This window comes from Peromyscus eremicus, chromosome 7 (assembly GCF_949786415.1).
Source record: "Peromyscus eremicus chromosome 7, PerEre_H2_v1, whole genome shotgun sequence".
Classification (NCBI taxonomy): Eukaryota; Metazoa; Chordata; class Mammalia; order Rodentia; family Cricetidae; genus Peromyscus; species Peromyscus eremicus.
This window is the reverse complement of record NC_081422.1, coordinates 36,969,120-36,991,400: the sequence shown is the minus strand read 5'-3', so window position 1 is coordinate 36,991,400 and position 22,281 is coordinate 36,969,120. Positions and strand designations below refer to the sequence as shown.

The 22,281-nt window shown below is 47.3% G+C and overlaps 1 protein-coding gene across 2 annotated transcripts in view; it reads left to right on the top strand.

Moving 5' to 3' along the window:
- The window catches only part of Grik4 (glutamate ionotropic receptor kainate type subunit 4), a 317,685-nt gene that overhangs the window by 174,587 nt on the left and 120,817 nt on the right, over nt 1-22,281 (top strand). For both annotated transcript variants that reach the window (XM_059267676.1, XM_059267677.1), the window contains one exon: nt 2,852-2,905. In XM_059267676.1, the coding sequence (XP_059123659.1) occupies nt 2,852-2,905 (54 nt within the window). The remainder of the gene's footprint in view (nt 1-2,851; nt 2,906-22,281) is intronic.

The following is a 22,281-nucleotide window of genomic DNA, read 5'->3' as shown; positions in this document are numbered from 1 at the left end:
TATCAGTAATGTCACTAAGAATGAAAGGGCTCCTGTAGGTTTCAGGGGACTAGAGAAGCAGGCTAAGGGGTCATTGTAGAGATAAGAGCTGCAGCTGAGTAAGCAGATGTCCTTCCAGATCCCTATGAAGAGCAGAGGCTGGAGATGGGGTTGTTCTTTCCAAAAATGTTCTGTGAATCCTGGCATATAAAATGATGTCCCCCAGTCCCCCACCTTACCCCTAACCTGCCAATGTTCTGAGTTCATTGCTGAGATTTTCAAAAAAGTACAGAGAAGAAAATAAATGTCACTCACAACCCATTGCCCAGCCTTAACCTTTCCTAAAATTTTAATGTCTATTCTTTCTGTTTCAGACATCCTCCAATTATCCCCACACTGCTTAAAACTTTCTAAGGAGCTATTCTCTTTGCTCAACTATGTGTCATGCATTTTTCCACGTCGTTAAATATTCCTCTACAAATATTTTAGTGGCTGTATCATTTCCTATCATGCCGATGTCCCATAATTTATTTAACCACCCCTTCATCCTTGTAGAAACAGGTTGTTTCCAATCTTTTGCTATGATAAATAATGTGAGGGCACACATCTTCATACATAAATCTTTCTGCACGTGCATTCATGCATATTTCTTTAGCATATGCTTCTCAAAGTGGAATGCCAAGTTCAAGCAATACACGCTCTGAAGGAGTTTGAGATGACTCGCCACTCTTAACCATTTACATGCTCGGAAGTGGCATACAGTGTGCTTTTGCCAATACTGGGAAGTTCCTTTAAACATACCTTGTGTTTTCCCATTTCTTGGGGCTTTTCTGCAGGAGGAGGAGGCTCTGGGGTGTATGTATGTATTTACTTATTGCATCATGCTTTTGGAGGCAACTGTCTATAATGATCCTCATTAGCAGACAGCTGTTCTGCTTGCCCCGTGGCCATCCTTCCTAACCCCCCTTTCTATCTACACTCTTCCATCTTTACAGCCAAACTGATCGATGAGCAGGGAGGCCTTGGGGAAACCTCTTCCCTTGCTTCCCACCTGACATCCTGGTAGCCACAGGCAGGCAGTCTCTCCAACAAACCTAGCCTTTATCCTTGGGCTTCCATGGGGCTCCATGTCCCTCTCTCTGGGGGCTCACAGGGGCTTTCTGGAGCCCCGCTGTACACATGGGAGCCATCCTCTGGTTGGCAGCTCTCGGCAGCTTCTTGATTTTAGGAGGCTTTGCACAGTAATCCCCTGCTTTATTGAGTGGCTGTTCCAGCAACGAATTCTATGTTTACCCAGAATTCATGTCTTAAAAACCCAGGATCTCTTGTCTTTTATCTTTAGGACAGCAGGTTTCACAAAATGGATTTTAACTACAGACTATGCCCCTTAGCCTGCCCCTGGCTGGATGCCTGTCAGCAGTAGTTTGTGTGAGTCTAGGCAGTATTCTAGGCAGTGGTCCTCTCATAGTAAAGATATGAGTGTGTGTGGTGGGGTGTGGATGGAGGGTGGCATCCTGCCTGTTTTGAGAATGGGGAAGGAAGTGTTAAAAGGACAAGGAGCCCCATGGAAACCTTGTATTCCCCTGCAGCCCCACATGATCTGATCTTGTCACCAAGCCCTTCTGTACTTCAGGTGCCCGTTGGGACCATAGTGATATCAGTGCATCCTGAACCTCAAGCAGCTTGGGAGATACAAAGTTAAGAAAGCTCGCAAAGTTATTTGAGTTCTAGAGAGAGAAAGAGGAAAATGCAATTATCCTGGTCTTGTTTCTCCCCTCCTCCACCACAGTAGTCATGACAAGCGCCATCTCCCAGTGGCCCGGGGCTGCAGGATATATTATGAAAATCTAACGGACTGTCAGGAGGGATGAGGGCCCTGGAGAAAGCCAGGCTCATTACTTACCTGATCTCCTTGTCGGTTTCTATACTACCTGTCACACTCGAAGCCAGGCACACTGACAGGGAAGGTTGGTTAGGGGTGTTTAGGATGGCTACAGAGATCAGACAAAAGGGAAGCGGTTTCAAAGCCGCATTTCTCAGCTGTGGGGTGACACCGCACTACTGTACGGTGATCAAGGGTGAGGCGTGTCACAGGCAACTTGCTCCTCAGCAGAAATAAAGGAATCAAGTTTGCAAATGACTCACTTGATCTCCACATGGCTGCAGATACAGCCTACTCAGGTCTCACCTGCATTCTGACAGAGGCAGGGTTCATTTGGGCATGCTTCATAATCCTACTCACAGTCTCTCAGAGTGCTCTGTGTACACTTCCATCAAGCTTGTGGTCCTTGAGGGGAGTATGGTTTGGTTAAAAGCTTTGGAATTCCAATACTCTCATACAATTCCAATGTGCTCTCATACAAGTAACATAGTCACTGTTTGCCAGTTTCCTCTGCTGAAAAATGGGAGTAGAGGAAGAAAAATTATGCTTGTCCCCTTTGGCTAAGCCATGTGGAAATCTTTAGCGTACCTGGCACAGACTGAACAATAGGTAAACCTTAGCCAATACTGTTGTTTTGAAGTCATGGAGATTATTCTAGTATGTTTCCTATTTGCTTCATTTCCCTTAAATCCATTCTGGTTCCTGTAATACTCAGTCCTATTTATGGGAGTGTGTTATCCATGATAACACCAGATATACAAGTGCCACTCGGGGTGGGGAGCGGGGTGAGGTGGATAGAACGTGTTCTAGAGGCTAATGCTTCTGTCTTCCATCCTCTAATAGCCAGGGCCACTTGAGAACCAGTCAAGATGTTCTGCTCTGCTTTGTGCTGAGGGTCAGTGGGCCAGATAAATAGTAGACTTGGCACCCTACTGCTCCTGTGCTTCTGGTGAGTGTCTGGTCTCTAATGGCCTTCTCTTTGCCTTGCAGGCAGCTGAGCTGGGGATGGTGTCAGCCTATTATACATACATCTTCACTAATCTGGTAAGACATTTTCACAGCTCTCCTCCTCGGCATAGTGTTGGCCAGGGTTAGTGGGTCACGAGGGGATGATGTCTAGAAGATGGCTTGTGGGGAAAGGGAGGCAAAAAGAGCAGAAACTGTAGTGTCTGAGTGTCATGAAGACACAGGACCCAGAAGCCCAGTTGGCTCCTCATGCCAACACCTTTAGCCCTTTGAGAATGGGAGTTTGGAGGTTCTGATGTCCCCTCCGAGTGACACTAGTTATATAGCATGGATTCCTCAGGGGCAGCTGTGTAATGGCTAAACCTCCTTGGTGGGTACAGTTTCTGGCCTGTAGTAGAGTTCCCCTGAACCACCATCCTAACTCAGAAAGAGGAAAGCTAGGGCACAAGATGTATACATGTCTAATGGTATAACTGCATGTATCACCCCAGGTCATCTTAGCTAAAGTCCTTATTTTACAGGTGAGAAAACTGGAATTTTATTGTATTTATTGATTTAAGTACTAGCTTTGCCAAAATACTAGTCATGCGCCTTCAACAAAGCACTGAGCAGTCAGATAGGGATGTGAACAGCTGCATCACTGGGTTGTTGTCAAGGTGTATGACAATGTATGTGGAAGCATTTTGAAATTGTAAAGCATTAAGAAATGTGAAAATTTTCTAAGAAAGCGCCATATTGATTTCCAAAGTGGTTATACAAGTTTGCATTCCCACCAACAGTGTAGGAGTGTTCCCCTTGCTCCACATCCTCTCCAGTATAAGCTGTCTTCAGTGTTTTTATCTTAGCCATTCTGATGGGTGTAAGGTGGTATCTCAGAGTCATTTTGATTTGCATTTCCCTGATGATTAAGGATGTTGAGCAATTCCTTAAATGTCTTTCAGCCACTTGAGCTTCTTCTGTTGAGAATTCTCTGTTTAGCTCTATAGCCCATTTTTTAATTGGACTGTTGGTTATTTTGATGTCTAATTTCTTGAGTTCTTTATATATTCTGGATATCAGCCCTCTGTCAGATGTGTTAGGAGGCCCCCAGGCAGTGGGACCGGGACCTGTCCTTAGTGCATGAGATGGCTTTTTGGAATCTAGGGCCTATGCTGAGACATTTTGCTCAGCCTTGGTGTAGGAAGGAGGGGACTGGACCTGCCTCAACTGAATCTACCAGGCTGAGCTGAATCCCCAGGGGAGACCTTGCCTTGAGGAGGTGGGAATGGGGGTGGATTTGGGGGAAGGCTGGGGGTGGGAGGAGGGAGGACAGGGTAATCTGTGGCTGATATGTAAAATTAAATTAATTATAAAATAAAATAAATTTTTAAACAAAAGAAAAAAATAAAGAAAAAAAAGAAATGTGAAAATTATTGTGGTATGTAGACATACCCCAAGTTTGGTTCCTAGTACCTACATGGGTCACATGGGTGGCTCATAACCACCTGTAACTCCAGCTCCAGGAGCTCTGATGCTCTTCTGGTCTGTGCAGGCACCTGTACTCACATGCTCACACTAACACACAAATAGATATAATTAAAATTAAGATCTTTAAAAATGTATAGTTTTTAATTTAGGGATAATTGTAAGATTTCTAGGAAGTTGCAAAGATAGCTACATATATTTGTTGGCTGAACCTGAAGCCCTCAAGGCTTTCCTTATGCCACATTCCTCTGTAGTCACACCTGCCCCACTCCTCTGTAGTCACACCTGCCCCACTCCTCTGTAGTCACACCTGCCCCACTCCTCTGTAGTCACACCTGCCCCACTCCTCTCTAGTCACACCTGCCCCACTCCTCTGTAGTCACACCTGCCCCACTCCTCTGTAGTCACACCTGCCACACTCCTCCCTGCTCTCTCCAGCCCTCAGCAACCACTGACCTGTGCCCCATTTATCTAACTTTATAGTTTAAGGAAAGTGATACAATGTGTGACCTTCTGTGGCTGACATGTTCGTGTGGTGGGGAGCCCTGGGGACCCACCTGGGTTGTTGCATCCTTACTGCTGTGTAGGCTTCAGGGTTTAGTTGTGCCCCAGTTTGCTCAGTTAACTCTTCACAGGCTGGGAGATGCTCTGGTTATCTTCAATATGCTACTATATATAGCTCATCATTCAGAGATGTTTGTTTTATTTTATTAATCGCTTGACTGGGGGTAGTCATTACTTTTCTCATTGCTGTGACCAAATATCTGATAAGCAGCAGCTTAACAAGGAAAGGGTTTGTCATGGCTCACTGTTGGAGGGGACAGTCCATCATGGTGGGGAGGCATGGTGTTTGGGACTCATGCCGGAGGGGTGGAGCTTGCAACATAGCCTGTTTTTCCAAAGATCAATAAGCAGAGTGGGATGGAAAAGGAAAGGATGAGTGCTCCAGGATAAGGAACGGAGCCCTCAATTACTTGGACATGAGATGGTTCGTGGCATGTTCAGGAAACAACAGGGACCTTTAAACTTATGCACTCCCAGGGATATGAACTTACTAGTTTCCTAGTCACTATCTGTTGACACTCTTCTTTGAAAATATCCAGGGAGTCCAAATAGTCTTGCTAAGTGAAGGAACAGAATTCAGCCTCACAGCTTGGACTCTTCAGCCTTACAAAGAGAAAGGTTGCTTGTTAGCAGGACCTTCTTGCTGACGGTGTGCATAGGATGGTTTAGAAGGCCATGCAGTCTCCCTCCTGGGACCCAGGGGCCAGGTCTCTTCAGTGGTCCTGTATTGTTTAAGAGATGCTTGCCTGCAGAGACAGGCCTGGATTCACTGTAGGACATGTGACATTCACTGTAGGATTCATCCGTCTCTTGGGGCTGCTGTGGAATTGTTAACCCCCGATACACTGGTGACCCAAGTTCCCAGAGTTGAAAGCCTGCAAAAGACCGAAACAATTCCTTCCTTCTGGTGTAGGGTCTCCCTCCACAAGGCCTTGGCAGGAAGTCATTCCCCATGGCTTGAACTTGTGAGTACATGGTTGGCTCATCAAACTATCTGACTTACAGTTAACGTTGGGGCTCGCTCTATCAGTTTTTACTTATTTCGCACAGGCTGGCCTCAGAACTCCCGATAATAATCCTCCTGTCTCAGCCTCCTGAGTGTTGGGATTACAGGTGTGTGCTACCACATCTAGCCCGTGGGATTGTTTATTGAAGTCTGGTGTGCTTACAGAATGCCATGCATGTTATATGTGCATAGAACAAAGAGCTGTCTCCAAGTGAGCACACCTGTGTAAGCAGCCTCTACATCCAGAAATAGAATATCACCAGCACCCCAGAATTACCTCCCCCCCACAACCTCCTCAAAATGTAAAATAGAACGAACTGAATTCCTTTGTTTGCCGTGTTTGGGTTTTTTTTTTTTCCTTTTTTCTTTCTTTCTATCTAACACTGCAGCTGTAAATCAGAGAATTAACATGTAAAAGGAGAGAGGAGGATTAGGTTATTCCCATCGCAATGCAAATGGGTTTGCTTAAGGTGAGGAGGCATCTGGGGCAGCCTGGGCAGGTTGGCAGGAGAGGGAAGAGATTCAAGTACAGCCATGGGGGTAGGAACAGAGAGGGGAGGGAAGCAAGGCAGGTGGATGGAGGTGAGGTTGCCTGCACTGTGCCAGCCTGCCAGGGAGGCACCTTGCACCAGGCAGCAACAGAGCTAAGGATGGAGCTGGGCATCTCCATGTCTGGAGGCACTCAGCAGATGGAGGGAAGGAGTTCCCTCCAGCAGGAGTCTGAAATAGATGGAGTTGCTGGCTTGGGCGTTTAGGAAGACAGCATCCACCATACTGTGTATCATCCCTCTCTCTTCTTGGAGGGTGGCAATATACTCTAGTGGGAAAAAATGCACTGTTTAGGAAGACAGCATCCACCATACTGTGTATCATCCTTCTCTCTTCTTGGAGGGTGACAATATACTCTAGTGGGAAAAAATACACTGTCAAGTCAGGAGCCACAGGTACCAAGTCCTCTTTCTTCCTTGTCTTCTTGGGGTGACTTTAGGTGAGCCACACAGACTCTCAGGGCCCCTGTTGTCTCATTTTGGAGATAACAAAACCTTGTCATGCTGCTGTGAAGATGCAGTGAACTGTATGTGCAAAGCCTTCTGTGTCCCTAAGGAGCTGTATTGTTTTACGTAGCAGGCAGATGACTTGGCTCTTCAGCGCTTCCATTCTTGTTGGTGGGCACGGGTGGGCAAGAGAAGCTCTGTGCTCACCTCAGCCAGAGTCCTTTGCACCTGGAATTAACAGGACTCCTTGAAAACTCACAAGCACAGAGCTCACCACTTGAGTGACGCTACCTGGGAAACAGTCAAGAAGGCAGAAGCAGGAACACTGCAGAAATCAGTCAGTGAGAGGATGTTCTGGAAGCTTCTCATCAGTGCGTTGGCTTTCCAGCAGGAGCAAGATCCAGCAGGAGTAAAATGTTGTTTGAGGGCCAGCCATGCTGCCTGGAGTTTTCGGAGTTTGGAAGCAGAGCAGAAGGGCTTCGCAGCAGAGAAGCTATCTTCTGCATTCTCCAGCTCCATCCTCCACACTGATGCACCTGGCTTGCCTTCCTCCCCAGTCCCTCTCAGGTCCCCAGAAACCCCATCTTGTCCCTACTCTCTGGCTTCTGCTGCAGCGATGTGAGTTCTCAGATCTGTCTCTTGAAAACCAGCACAGAGAGCTGGAAAAGACCCAGACCTGGGCATTTGATAGACAGGCCTTTAACCTTCCAGTTGGAGTAGTTACCAGCTGTGCAGACTACTTAACCTCCAAGCTCTGGTGACCTCTTCTGTCACTGGGCCCTGTACCTAGCTCAAGAGAGCAATTGGCTCAAAATATGAGTTTAATAAAGGGGAGTTATTATGGTAGAGAGTCTTGGCTTTGCTTCTGGTGGATTAAAAGGAACAGGAAGCACATATTTTGCTCCCCAAAGAATGATTCCTAAAATACCATTTTATTTATTTCCAGAGAATGAACACAACCCAGTAGTTCAGTTACTATGCATGAGCAAACTTGTCATTGCAGGACGTTTGTGTGTGTGTGTGTGTGTGTGTGTGTGTGTGTGTGTGTGTGTAATTACAGAGTATTGACCAGGTCCCTGCACCTCAGTCCCATCCAGGTGTTAAGAACACTGATTGACGTAGGGCATCTGTAATAAATGAATTAAACTGACAGCTCTGGGTTCAATCTGTTGATTACCTATAGCAAGAGTTGGGACGAGATGACCAATCATAAATTAAACATTCAGCCATCAATTCATTGAACTCTGTTCATGCTACATAAAGCACAGTTTCTTTCTCAGTCAGGGCCTGGGCACTGGGGAGAGTATGCATGTCAACCTTCAACTTTGAATGACATGGGGAATTGATGTAAGAAGTGTTGATGAGCCAAGGGGGAAAAAGTCAGGCTGCTCCTGGGTCCATCAGAGCGAGTCTATGGTTTAGAAACTGGGCTGGTGAACCCAGGGGAAGCCTAGGTCAGTGACAGAGGGACAGGAAGGTGAAAAAGGTCATGGGACAGACACTTCAGCAGGAGGAGATAGACCTGTGTTTGGGACAGTGCCCCTGTTCTGGCCAGAATAACAGCTTAGTGAATAGAAGTATTTGGATGCTACAATGCTCATTCACAACACACAGCAAGGGGACTTTCATTCTACTATATATTTCAAGATGGATTTGGGGGTGCTCGTATTAGTGGTTTGATTGATCAGTGAAGCGACTTCTTGTCCCCATTCGTGGTTCTAATGAGTCAAGAGTTAGTTTCAGTGGAGTCTTTGATCAGTGGCTGAAACTGGTACTTGGGTGATGTGGGAGCTCTGGGGCAGAGGCCTGGCCCACGCGGCTCAAATCACAAAATATGAGAAGTCACAGGAAGCCTGGGGTGCATGTGGCCAGAGGTTAGGATTGTGGAAGGTGAAGTCACAGGAAGCCAGGGGTGCACATGGCCAGAGGTCAGGATCGTGGAAGGTGACAGGAGGAAGCAAGGCCTGGCCAGAAGAACAGGAAAGGGTTGGTCTGAAGTGAGCAATCATGGACCAAGGCAGGGACAAATCAGAGCAAATGAAATCACTGTGCCAAGTCATAAGGCCACACAGGCACAGCCCAGAGAACTGGTTCCTGCCCTGGTTCCGAAGTCACTCATCAACCTTCCTTCTCTTTCTTCTATGCTTCCTTCCTTCATACTTCCTGTTCTTGAATTTTTTTCCTTGTGAAAAAGTATATATAACATCAAATTTTGCATTTTAAACATTTTTAAGTTTACAGTTCAGCAATGTTGACATATTCCCACATATAAACCATCACCACCAATTCTAAAACTCAAGGAAATCCAAAAATAATAGCTCCTGTTCCTTGTCCCTCAGCCCCTGGCAACCTGTGCTCTTCTTTCCTCTGTGTGAATTCACTTCTTGTATGGTGATTTACACCAGTGAGGCTGTACCATATTACTTAGTGTCTGGCTTATTTCACCCAATGCAATATTTTCTAGGTGCATCCATATTGTACCATGTATCACCAGAATTTCATTTCTTTTGTTTTAACAAAAGATTCTTTCTATACGATAAAAAATACCCATAATAAAATTGACCATTTTTGCCACCTCCCGTGTGTCCTTCAGTGGCATTTTTGCATTGTTGTACCACCGTTATCACCTTCCATTTCTAGAGTGCCTTCCATCTTCCCAACCCAGAACTCTGTGCTTACTACACAGGTGCTCTGGTCTCCTCTTCCCCCCAGCCCTCCCCTGCCCCTGAACCACACGTCCACATTCTTTCTGTGAACATGACTGTGCTGATGAAGATGAAATCATACAATGTGTATCCTTCTTTGTCTGGCTCGTTTTATGGAGATTAATGTCTTTAAGGTTTATCTTTCTCCAAGCTGAATGATATACCACGGTATATGTATACTACATTTTACATATCCATTAAAACCCATCAGTGAGTACGAGCATTGTTTGGTATTGTGGCTAATAGTCCCGTGAATGTGAGTGTGCAAATATCTATCCCAGTTTTGGCTCTTCCTCCTCCCGCGTACATTCCTAAGGAGGGAACTCACTGAGCTAGATGGTCATCACATTTTAATGTACTGGGAGATCGCCAAACTGTTGTCTAGAATGACTGTAGCATGTTTCATTCCCACCAGCAGTGTGCAAGGCTTTGACTTTCGCTACAACCTTGTCAATGCTTCTCATTTTTCATTTTTTAATAAGAGCCATTCAGGTGGGTGGGGAGTGTTACATGCCTCTTCTCTCTAGTGACAGTTTGCAGACTGGAAGAGTCAAGACCTCACAGGTGTAGTCGAGGGCCCTTCGAATGAAGACGCTTAGTAATAAGAGAAAGTAGCTGGTATTTAAGAGCCCACCCCTGATGGACAGGGGAGAAGCCCTGCTTCTGGAGCTTTCAGGGACTTGCGTGGACCTGGAGGCTCTTGGGAGTTTGGTTTCTTCATCAGTTAAGATGTGAATAGTGGCAGTGCCTGTCTTTAAAGGCTCTTAGTAGGAATGTAAAAATAACCGGTGATGGCATTGTAGCCAGTAAGCAGTGCTAACTGCTACAGCTAATTAACCCCCAAACCCCACAAATTCACACAGTGCCAAGCACAATAGTCCCTTCCTATGGGGAGGGATGGGTTCTAGACCATTTGTGAATAAAAAACATTATGCAGATGTTCAAGTCTCTCCTTTAAATGGTGCAGCATTTTCTCCCATATACTTTAAACCATCTCTAGATGAATACTTACTATAATGTAAATGCTAATAGTTATTATATGGCATCATTTAGGGAACAGTGACAAGGAAAGTATCTGTACATGCTCAGCACAGACCTAATTGTCCCCTGACTATTGTCAGCCAGCTGTTGGGTGAATCCACAGTGTCAAACCCACAGATATAGAAGGCAGACTGTACATTTCTTACTGGAAGTTCCACAAGGGTGCCCCTGATAGTAATGGCCTCAAATAAGGGCATCTAGGGTCCCATTTAGGGTCCCAGGCATCTTCTAGCTTATAAATGTGCTTCCTAGAGGTCAGGGGTGGGAAAAACATGGAGGCTCACACACAGAGTAATGTATGGGTCGAGCCTAGAAGCAGTGCAGATAACGTCTTACAATTCTGTTGGCTCTATCTCACCATGTGGCCACACATCCCTGCAAAGGTGTCTGGGAAATGTAGTTTAGCTCTGTGCCTAGGAAGAAAGGGAAATAGGTTTTGTCATTAGCCAGGAATCTCTGCCACGTTACTGAATTACTGATTGCCACTGTGCATCTCTTTTGTGTATGCTGCAAGAGCAATTGGTGCCAGGATCCTGACGTGTCTGTTTAGAGGATAACTGATCCTAAGAGTGGACGTTAACACCTGTTGGCTCCCTGGTAACCAAGATTGCTGGGGGGCTTAAAGTGTGCCTGCCTGCATGAGGTGCACACAGGCCAGATATGGATATAACTTCATTTGGCCGCTGAATGGAACAGAATGGAGTCTCTGTCCTCCAGCCTGCCTTTGGCTGTGGTTGGAGGAACCTTTGTCTCACAAGACACTTGCGAGTTAGATACAAGACATGAAGAATTAGGGCCCTGGGCAAAGCCCTGCCTGTTATTGTGGCGGATGTGCCTGAAAAGAAGAGGTGATGGAGGAAGCTAGATTTGAGCTAATAAATCTGGAGGGTTCTCTGGCTGCTAATGAACCCAGCAAGAGCTGCAATCACTCCCTAATAGGAAAGATAAGATCACCCTAATCTACTGTCAGAGAGCTCAGGCAGGCGAGGTGCCAGAGGGGGGAGCTGCTTCCTTGGTAGGGAGAAGTGGGGAAATTTAGGAGTAAAGTCAAAAGTCTTGTAGGACATCAATGAAAAGCGGGAAATCACAGGCACCAGGAGCCTGGGCTGCCTCCAGTCTTGCAAGCAGCCTGGATTTCCGTGTTGGTTTTGTTGCAGCAGTAGTACCTCACACTTATTCCTGGGGTGGGGGGTGGATCTAGAGAGGAGCAGTTATGCCAGCAGGAGGCTCTGGGTTGGCAGCGAAGCCACTGGGACACCAAGGGCTAGTCCTGCCACTGATGCTGGGTAACAGTGACAGCTAGCTGTACTTGCTGTTTATTGAATGACTTCTCTGTGCGGGGCTCTGTAAACACTACGCCATGGTTCTTTCCTCATGTAAGCTTCACATCAGCTCCGGCAGAAACAACTATTTTGTTCCCATTTACAAGAGCCGAGGCTGCTAATGCCTCGCTCTCTTGCTTGTAGTGGCGCCAGATCATAAAGCCAGACAGTTAGCGCTTAACCGCCTCGCTCAGTCATTCCTTTGTCTCCACAAGCCATTCTCTCTTGCTGAGCTTCAGCTCTCCATCTGCACATTATGGGGCTGCATGGGGTGTGATCTCCGAGGGTCCTTCTAAGCCTTGGACTTGTTTCTCCGTACATTGTTGGGGAGCAATCCAATGCCTGACATCCTGGGGGACGGGACTGTTTTCCTGTAAAGAGGGGAGAATGACACCTTGGACGGAAGCCCCGCGTGGCCCGCCGAAGCACCTTCTGTTTAGGGCTTTTCTGTCACAAACTGTAGCCAGGCCCCAGCAAGCCTTGCGGGAATCACCCTTCCGCATCCCAGGCTCTACCTGTCTCAGCAGGGTAGACGGGCACAGCCGGCCTTCCTCCTCTGTTTGTTTTATTGCCAAGCAGACCCAAGTTTGTATTTATTTTTCAAAGGTTTATCAGCGAGATTAGCCATAAGTAATTGAAATTGCTAAAATTATTGCGGGAAGGGGAGCCAGGGCAGACACACAGAGAGAAAAAGGCAATTAATTTCAGGAGGAAGGGTGAATGCCATTATCCCAATCTTCTGCTCCTATCTTTGGCAAGCCAGCCCTGCCTATCTTCCAGGTGTTATTTAAATGTCACTCTCCCACTGAAGTCATCCTGACAGATCACTAGGTTGAGTGTGTTGTCACTTTCACAGTTGAGTGTGTGTGTGTGCACATGTGATATGCACATGCACACACACACACACACACACACACACACACACGTATACATGGATGCACTCATGTTCACATATGGAGGCCAGAGAAGGACATCAGATGTCTTGGTCTGTTGTCCTTCACCTTATTCTCTCAAGGCAGGGTCTCCCTCACTGAATCTGGAGCTTGCCATTTTCAGCTAGGCTGGCTGGCCAGCCAGCTCCCAAGATCTGCCTAGCTCAACCTCTGCACATGGAGGTTCAGGCATACGAGATCCATCTCACCAGCCCCACTCACAATTCTTTATCCTTCTCCAGGCTCTAAGCTTCATAAAGTCCAGACCTAGTCTGTCTGGTCCGTCTCTGTAACCCTAGCAGCTGACTGGAGCATAAGAGATGTTCAACCAGGGTTTATTGGGTGGATGAATGGATTATTTCTTCACATTGTAGAGTTCTGGGCCTGGGAGTGCTGGCTAGAGGGAGATAGCTCGTCTCCTTACACCCAAATGAATTCAGTTCATCCCACAAAAGCTCCCCAGCTAAAAGGAGCCTGGGGGTTGGCTGCAGTCCAGCCTGGGAGGGCTGGTCTCGCCTCCCTATCCCACACAGTCACTGCTGAGTCTCAAATGCCGCTCCTCTCATCCTAGCCTGGACAGATTTGGATGTAAGGATATGAGGACCTGGCAGACGGCTTATTTAGGACCCAAGAGGCCGGAGTTGGAACTCTGCTGAGGGTGGGAGATGTCAAAACCTGAGGCCTGGGTTGGCACTGAGAATGATCAAGGCAGAAGGAAAATGGAATTAAAGGCTAGCCATGATTGATTGTGCTGAGTGGCTTTCCTGTCTTCAAGAGGTTCTGATGGCCACACTGTGCCCTGGTGATTTGGGGTTTGTGATTGTGATTTCTCGAGGCCTGAATCTAGCACCTGACTCATGGAGTGAGAACCCATGGGTCTTCAGAAGAAATCCCCTCCTTCAGAGCTGAAAGGTCGTTTTTAGACAACTCATTTTCCCTTCCCCTATGCTGGGCACAAGAGGTTGGGGAGCCTGCTCTCTGTGTTGTATGACAGCACGGATGGAAGAACTGTTTCCTAGAAGCAGGCAGGGCCTCAGATCAGAGGGAACGTAAATTTAATCTATCTATGTTCTGTTTTACGTGAGATGCTCATGTGGCAGCTACTTTACCTATCAGACTCTGTGTTAGTTACTTTTCTCATTGCTGTGACGAAATGTCCAAGGAAAGTAACTCAGGAATCATGGGTTTATTTTGGTGAAGTGTGACAAGATGGAGTCCATCATGACAGGAAGTCATGGGGGTGGGAGCATAAAGGACTGGTCGAGTTGTATTTATAACCAGGAAGCAGAGAGAGATGAACACTTGAACATTCATGCTCTGCTCCCCTTCTCCTTTTCACACAGCCCAGGACCTGGTACTGGGGATGCTATCATCCCCATCCAGAGTGGTGGATTGTCTCACCTCTCACCTCAGTTCAAGTTTCCCCAAAGCGCCCTCACAGGCACACCCCAGGGCTTGTCTCCTACACAATTCTTACCCCATCAAACTGACAATCAAGATTAATCATCACAGACCCTTTGGCAAAGTGGGATAATAATGCTTTGTGAGGAGCGGTGAAGGTTTCTAGTCCTCAGTTGATGCCTGGTTAATTGTTCCTTCTCCCTGTCCCCAAGCCCTTCTTCCCAGTCAAATATTTCCACCCTGAGACCTCATTTTTCTGATTACTGCCTCTGGGTTACCTCAACTCTGGAGCTCTCATCAGAAAAAAATGTTAAAACTGGCCTTGCCTAGTTAGAACTATAGTTTCTGAGATGTCTGAATTTTTTCCAAATTGTTTGCACTTTCATTGAAAGAATACAACACACATACACACACACACACACACACACACACACACACACACACACACGCCAGCCAGCCAGCCAGCCAGCCAGCCAGCCAGAACTACAATCTATCAGTCGGACAACTTTCTTGGTGCCAGAGCAATTGATTCTAAAGTGTAGTTTATTGTAAAATTATTAAGAGTCCCCACATATTTCAGCTTTATTGAGCCCTTTAGGAGAGCCATTCTGCATATTCCAGTATGCTTTGGTGAATAAATAAGTATTTATTTCAACTCAGGGTAGAATAATGAAGTGAAAGCTCCCTGTGAGTCTGTCTGAGCTGGGAATGTCTCACCCCACCCCCACCCCCACCCACCCTGCCAAATGCAAGCCTGAGAGGTGGCAGGTGCTGCCGTGACAGATGTCTGCTGGGCCCACACAGCCCCTAAAGGAGGAGCCGTGACTCCAGCATGGTGTTCTGCAAAGAACCTACTCTCCTGCATGTGTGCTCTGAATCACTGCTTGGGAAATGTGGGTGCATTTGTAAAGAGCAATGGCAGGGAGAACCAGAAGGGGGTTCCAGAGGCGTTAGCTAAGGTTTTGTGTTTTGGTTTATTTTTTTCCTTTAATTTTTCTTTTCTTTTTTTTCTTTTTTCTTTTTTCTTTTCTTTTCTTTTTTTTTTTTTTTTTTTTTGAGAATTGGAGTTGGGGTTTTAGCTCAGTGGTAGAGTACTGGCCTACCAAGTGCAAGGCCCTGGGTTCAGTCCTCAGCTCCAAGAAAAACAAAACAAAATACAAAACAAAAACCAGACAAAATTATTTTTTAAAAAAGCCCCCCCTCCCCAAGGTAACTGGCACATACAGTCTTTGCTGGGCATTGTGGTGCATGCCTTTAATCCCAGTGCTTGGTAGGCAGAGGCAGGCAGATTTCTGTGAGTTCAAGGCCAGCCTAGTTTACATAGTGAGTTTCAGGACAGTCAGAACTAGGTAGCAAGACTCTGTCTCATGATGGTTAACAGAACCTATACAGCTCTTGGTCTAAGTTACAGGGTTATAAAATGGTTAGCCAGCCATGATTAAGCAATTTCCCCATGGAAAACAGGAAATCAACTAGTGCTTGTTAGTTTTAACTAACACCTTGACACACCCTAGAATCACCTGGGAAGAGAGTCTTAATGAGGAATTATTTAGATCACATTGGCCTGTGGGCAATTGTCTTGATTATTCATTGGTGTAGGATGACCCAGCCCAATGTGGGTGGCACCATTCTCTAGGCAGGGGTTTCTGAAAGAAAGGAGAAACCTAAGAACAAGCAAACAAGCAAGGACATGTGCATTCATTTCTTCCTGCTTTTGACTATGGGCCTGCTTCTTCTTCCTGCCTTGATTTCCCCTCAACGATAGACTGTGACCTGGAATTGTAAGTCAAACAAACCCCTTCCTTCTTGAAGTTGCTCATCGTCAGGGTATTTATCACAGCAACAGAAATGAAACTAGAACACAACTATGTTCATTGGGCTGGAGTCTATTATGTGCCTGGTGTCTGGTTGGAAATACAAGGGCCAGTTTGATGTGGCCCAGTGGGATGAGTCCCACCAAGACCTTAGTTTAGTAATGTAAGGTGTGGGCATCTAGAAGTCCAGAGAAGGGAGTATTGTGTGCTTCTTGGGGAGCTTGGAGAAAGACTTCCAAACATGACTTCTTTATAGGATGGGCTGGAGATGAGAACCAGAGAGTGACTGGGCAGAGTGAGCTACAATACGGGTGGTGGCCAGAGCAAAGAATGTGATGGAAAGAGGCAGAGGCAGAGCCAACACGGAAGGTTCTGTTGTTTGGTAGCCCCTCTGCATTGCATATGGCTTTTCTAGCACTCAGTTGGAATCGGCAGCCAGAAGTTGTGTCTTGGTTGTGCCTGAAAGCAAATTGTGTATGATCCTAGACAAGTCCTGCTGCCTCCGGAGAGAGGCTAGATCACCAAAAACCTCTCAGTTACCTTTGTTTTTGTTTTTCAAGACAGGGTTTTGTCGTGCAGCCCTGGCTGTCCTGGAATTCGCTGTGTAGACCAGGCTGGCCTTGAAATTAGAGATCTGCCTGCCTCTGCCTCCCGAGTGCTGGGATTAAAGGCCTGTGCCACCACGGCCTGGCCAACCTCTCACTTCTGAAATGCAGTTGACTTTATGAATTTGGACACATGTCTGGATGGGTTTTCCCGGCCAGTCCGTTTTGTGCCAAAGCAAGTGACTTTCAAGACCAGGGTCTTCCAGTGTCCTCATCTGGCTTGCTTGTCCCTCCTGTTCCTTCAGGGGACCAGAGCCCTCCGGGGCTGGGAAACCCTATCTTGATCGCTCACACTCTGTTGCCCAGAAGTTCCTGTCCTGTGTTTCTCAGAGCCCTTCAAACCCACCTCAAGCAGAGGTGACGGTGACTAGTGATGGCACTGAGTGTCTTTGGTCACCAAGAGCACCCAACTAAGCCTAGTCATTGTGAAGTTAAATAAACAACTAGAGAGCCAAAGTGATTTGCCGACATTCTTACAAAGAGCTTGAGTCTTGAGAGGAGGCTTTCTCACTGGTGGCTCCCATCGGTCTAGGTCAGCATTAGCAGAGCACTGACTGTGCCCTGTTGATGTCTGACAAGCAGGGTGACAGCAAAGGGGGCATAACAATGACTAAAGGCTTGATCTCTGAGGAGGCCACGCTGGGGCAGGAGAGGAACCCAAGCAGACGATTGTAAATCAACGGGGCAGAGTCCAGGGCTAAACGCAGCACAGGGTGTGGTGGGGCTATCGGAGAAGAGCCCCTAGGTTGTCTGGCATGTTTTCAGGATGCTTCTCCATGGAGACAGCACCCAACGGGCCTTGAAGAATCAATAGGAGTGAGCCTGGTGGAAGGGGGAACTGGAGGATGCCTGCAGTTAATGTCTTTCTTGTTCAGACAACTCTGCATTTGGAACAAAACCCTAAGAGTGTAGGGAATTGTGCACTCATGAAGAACGCATTTGGGAGTGGGAAGGACCTTCCCAAGCCTCATGCTCTTTCACAAGGATAGCCTGTCCTGTGTAAGGCTGGGAAGTTGGAAAAGCACGAGTCCCCAGTGGACCCAAGTCAGCGCCTTTGTCACAAGTATCTGTCCCAGGCCAATTGTCACAAACACAGGCCTGAAGACTATCAATTGGACAATGGCTAAACAATTTTCTTCATCCAAAGTGATGAGTACCACTGTCATAAAAAGAGACCAAAATCTTGAGCTGCCTCAGGACACAAGCAGGGGGGAATTTGACTGATCTCAAAGCTGGTGCAGTCTGCTCAGAATGCTGCTCAGAAATGTCTGACAGGAGAACTCTGGCCCAGGGGTAGGCCCTCATTCCTGATCATGGGAGCTTCTAACCCTGAGACATGAAGAAGGAGGAACACCATGGCTAGGGAGCTGTGGCAGCCTTTGTGAGCAGAAGAGGCCAGTGGGCACATGTACTGACCTGTCTCTACGATGCCACATGCCCTGGGCTTGCTTCAGCTGAAATCCTGCTCAGGGGATCCAGAGCGACCTGCCCACTTTTCATATCCCTAGCTTTCTAGATGGCTCCTTCCTTCTCAGAACTTCTAGACTTTGCTGTGTAGAGCCTAGTGCATGCCCTGGATTGGGAGACGTTGGAATACAGGAACTGCTTCACTTGGCTGGCAGGAATGTGGCTGCTCACAGGTCTTTCTCGGGAGGAGAGATGAAGACCTCAGGGATGGGACACTTCCCTTGGTGAGCACAGATAACCGGTTGCCTCAAGCTGCGCAGAAGTTTAAGAACTGCGGTACTTGAGACATTCTACTTAGTCCCTCTAATTGTTTTCTCCCCATGGTGAGAGTCGGGGGTCCATGAGGACTGATGAATCAGAATGTCCAGTGAGTAGGGGGATGAGGTATGAGGTGAATTACCCTAAAGTAAAAGCAGCCCTGAACCCAGGACTACAGTCTCATTGAACATGGATATCAGCCAGTTAGTCCTTCATCCTTCCCAGAGCTGGAGTGTAAGGAGGAGCCTGCTCTGGGGCCTCACAGGGTCACCACCACACACCTGGGCATCACTGTGCTATCTGGTTACCAAAGTGAGACAGGTATGTCTGCAGGAGTCAGGGGGTTCCTCCGCAGGTGGGGCAGGGGTGTGAGAGAGCAGATGTGGGGTGCCTAGGGTAGCAACTGGAAAAGCCTTCTGAAAGGTACTATGGCTCTGGGCGGCAGTGCTGTGGTGGTTCAGAGCAGCCAATTATCAGACAAACACCTTTGTCGATGTTGATGTTTGACAAACAGGCTGACAGCAAAGAGCAGTCCCTCCGAGATCCCAGATCCCAGTTAGAGATACTTGTGTCTCATCCATTTAATAAAAGTTGGAACTCACGCCTCGTCTTTGCTTTCAGCTCTCGGGCACACACTTTTGAGTTTCTCCTGAGCCCAAGTGAACTTGTTACTGGGTGCATCCAGCTGCTCATAGGAGATAAATCACGTTGAAATAAGAACCAGTCTCTGGGGACTTCTCTGGCTTAGTATCTCAGGAAACATAATGGAAATGTCCCCTCTGACTGCCCAGGCCCTCTGTCTGATAAGGCTTAGGGAGAGAGGGAGATGGCTTTGACCCTTGGCACAGAGTTCTCAAACATTCAGAAGTCCCATTAATTCAGGGAGAGACACCTCACCACCTCTACCGTGTCTTAATCTAGCAATCTCAAGGTGTCTATCTTCCAGAAGATCTATTAATAAAAATCTATCCATTTCCATTCTCACAAGCTGGAGGAGTAGCAATGATTGTCTCTGTTTCTGGGTGTGGTAATATGCTACATGTCACTCCAAGTACTTATATCAAGATCTTTGTATGTAAGGGGTGAACATATGCATGTGTGTAGAAACCAGAGGTCATGCTTTGGTGTTGCTCCCCAGGCACCATTTTGTTTTCTGAGATGATCTTCCTGGCCTGGAGCTCACCAAGTAGGCTCTGCTGGCTAACCATCAAACCCCAGGGATCCACCTATCTCCCTTTCCCCCGTGACATGATTACGACTTCATGCCACCATGGCCAGGATTTTCGTGTGGGTCCTAAGGATTGGACTTGAGGCTTCATACTAGTATGACAAGCACTTTACCGACTGACCAAGCTGTCTCCCCAGGCCCTATATTTAAGATCTTTAAACAGTGACCCTGCAAAATAGAGGTTTTGATCCTGGAAAGTGGGGCTCAGGGGAGGTTGAGTCTTGTCTAGGTGTCTCCAGCCACATAGTATATGAGGGAATCTGCCGTTTGCCTCCCAGGCAGCTCCTTCCCCTTGTTGCTCTGTGTATGACATTGGTGCACTGTATTAGTTTTCTTTCACTGTGTAAGAAATTCCCACAAAGTTAGCAGCCAATGTAGGTCGTCAGTTTGGCTTAGCATGATGAGGACTCTGCTCAGGCTGGCTGTGTTGAACCCAGGACCCTCATCCCAACTCATTCCTGTCACTGGTGGAATTCACTTCATTGAGGCTAGAGGGCTGACATCTCTGTTTCTTGCTGATTCTTGGCTTGGGTAAGCACTGGGCTTCTGGAGCAGGTCTCCAGCCTTTGTCCAGGCCTGCTCCATCTCATCAGCAGGAGACTTCACTCTAGCCCTGTGCCTTACTTCTTAGATCTCTTTGGCTTCTGTCTCACAACCATCCAGGGAGGACTCTGCTTTTAAAGCACCTATGGGTGACTTGGATAAAGTTTGTCATGTGATATAAACTAGTCCCAAAATAGTCCCAGTTGCAGGGATGGGGTGTGTGTGTGTGTGTGTGTGTGTGTGTGTGTGTGTGTGTGTGTGCCGATGTGCACTTGTGTGCATGCAGGGAGGTGGGGAGTCCTAAGTGTCACTTAGAATCATCCCTACAGTGCATTCTGATTGTGTAAATCAGCTGATTCCTTCTACTTTTCTTGTTACCACCAGTGAGAGCCAGACAAGGCAAAAGGTAGCCAGGGAACAAGGAAGAGTCACTGGAGACAGCTGTGGCAGGAAATCAGTCCACTGCCCATGTAGCGGGTAATGCCTGCCTCCAGGCAGAGCACATGTCTGGGCCTCAGACGATGCTATGTAAACAGGGTCCTTGAGGGAAGACAGAGAGCAGAGTAAAAGGGGAAACTGAGGCCCTCTGAGACTTCTGAAGCTGTCAGGACTGCTTTCTACCCTGAGGAATTCTGGTCCTGCTGAGAGGAGTGTTTGGGATTAATGACTGTTTGGGCAGCACAAGGAGAATGAGATGAAAACACACCATGGCAAATCATACTATTATTATTATTATTACATTATAAGTGCTATTGTATTACAAGCACCATTAGGAGTAGCGAGTGCTGTTATTATTAAGCAATCCAGCTTCTCCATCCTCCACTCAGTGTCAAAGGCATCCACAGCTCAATTAATCACCATTGGAGGCATCCTGCATACTGGCTCTGAGATGCTGGCGGCTTTCATTCACAGCCCAAGGGTAACAGGGTGCCTGTCATCTTGTCAGAAACTTCACCTTGTGACACCTCTTGTAAATTCCAAAGACCTGCTTTTTATCTTGGCCGGAAAGTTAAAATCTTCCTAAACCCTTCCTGATCTTACCACTCTTGAAGATCCTCTGGGGGCTCCCCATTACCCTAGAGTGAAGCCCACACTCCTGAAGCCACTTACAGACTTGACCCTTGGCTTCCTCTTGTCTCGCTCCCCACTGCTCCCCACCTCTGGGCCATCTGCTGTGTGTGCTTCTGACTATTGTTGAAACCTATCTGAGAACCTTGTGGCCTGGGACACATTGTAGTCAGGAAGCTGCTCACCTGCTGCAGAGGTGGGGCGAGGAGAGTCAGTGAAGAGGCGGAGACCACTGATTGATAGCATCACACATCTTCCCAAACAACTGTACCATGGTGAGGAGGGAGGCGCCTTTGGTGTGTGTCTCCATACCTGAAGGTAATGCATTGGGACCAGGAGAAGGAGATGCCGACCTTCTGATGTGGAGATAAGAGGGCTCCTGAGTGCAGAGGACCCCAGATGCAAGGACTTGGTGCCTGATAAAGGGAGCAAGCTTGCATAAAAGCAGTAACTCTCCTGAGCCCGTCGGCGGGAGCACAAGGTGGCCACCATTTTTCATGTCAGTTTAAGCCGCACAGCTAACGACATTGTTAACAATTACTTATTTAGCAGCCCAAAGACAGAACAGTCTTCTCAATGCAAAACCAAGACAGTCCCAGCTGCTGCAGAGGAGGAAGGAGGGCTTTCCACCTGGCCTCTGTCTTCCTCTTCGTGGGAGCAAATGATGGACGTCTTTGTAAAGGTGGTTACACTCCGAGAGTGTGTTTCCAGGAGAACATTAATTCATTTAATGAATACCTTGAACACTTGCTGAGCACAAGCACGGGGTGCAGGGCGGGAGGCAGAGCCATGAGCGAGATGGAATATACTCTGCCCGTGAAGTCCTGTTTGTGGGCTCACACTGAGAAGGCAAAGCCAAGAAGGGACAAGGTTCCCGGGAAGAATAGATATGCATGTCTGGGTCATGGGAGCAAATGAATAGGAAACATGCAGGGAGAAGAATCCAGGAGAGCTGGGAGCTGGGAGGTTTGGGGCCAAATCTTCCATTAAACAGGACTTACTGACAGGTATGAATTAGCCTCCCAGCTGCCACCGTCTTCA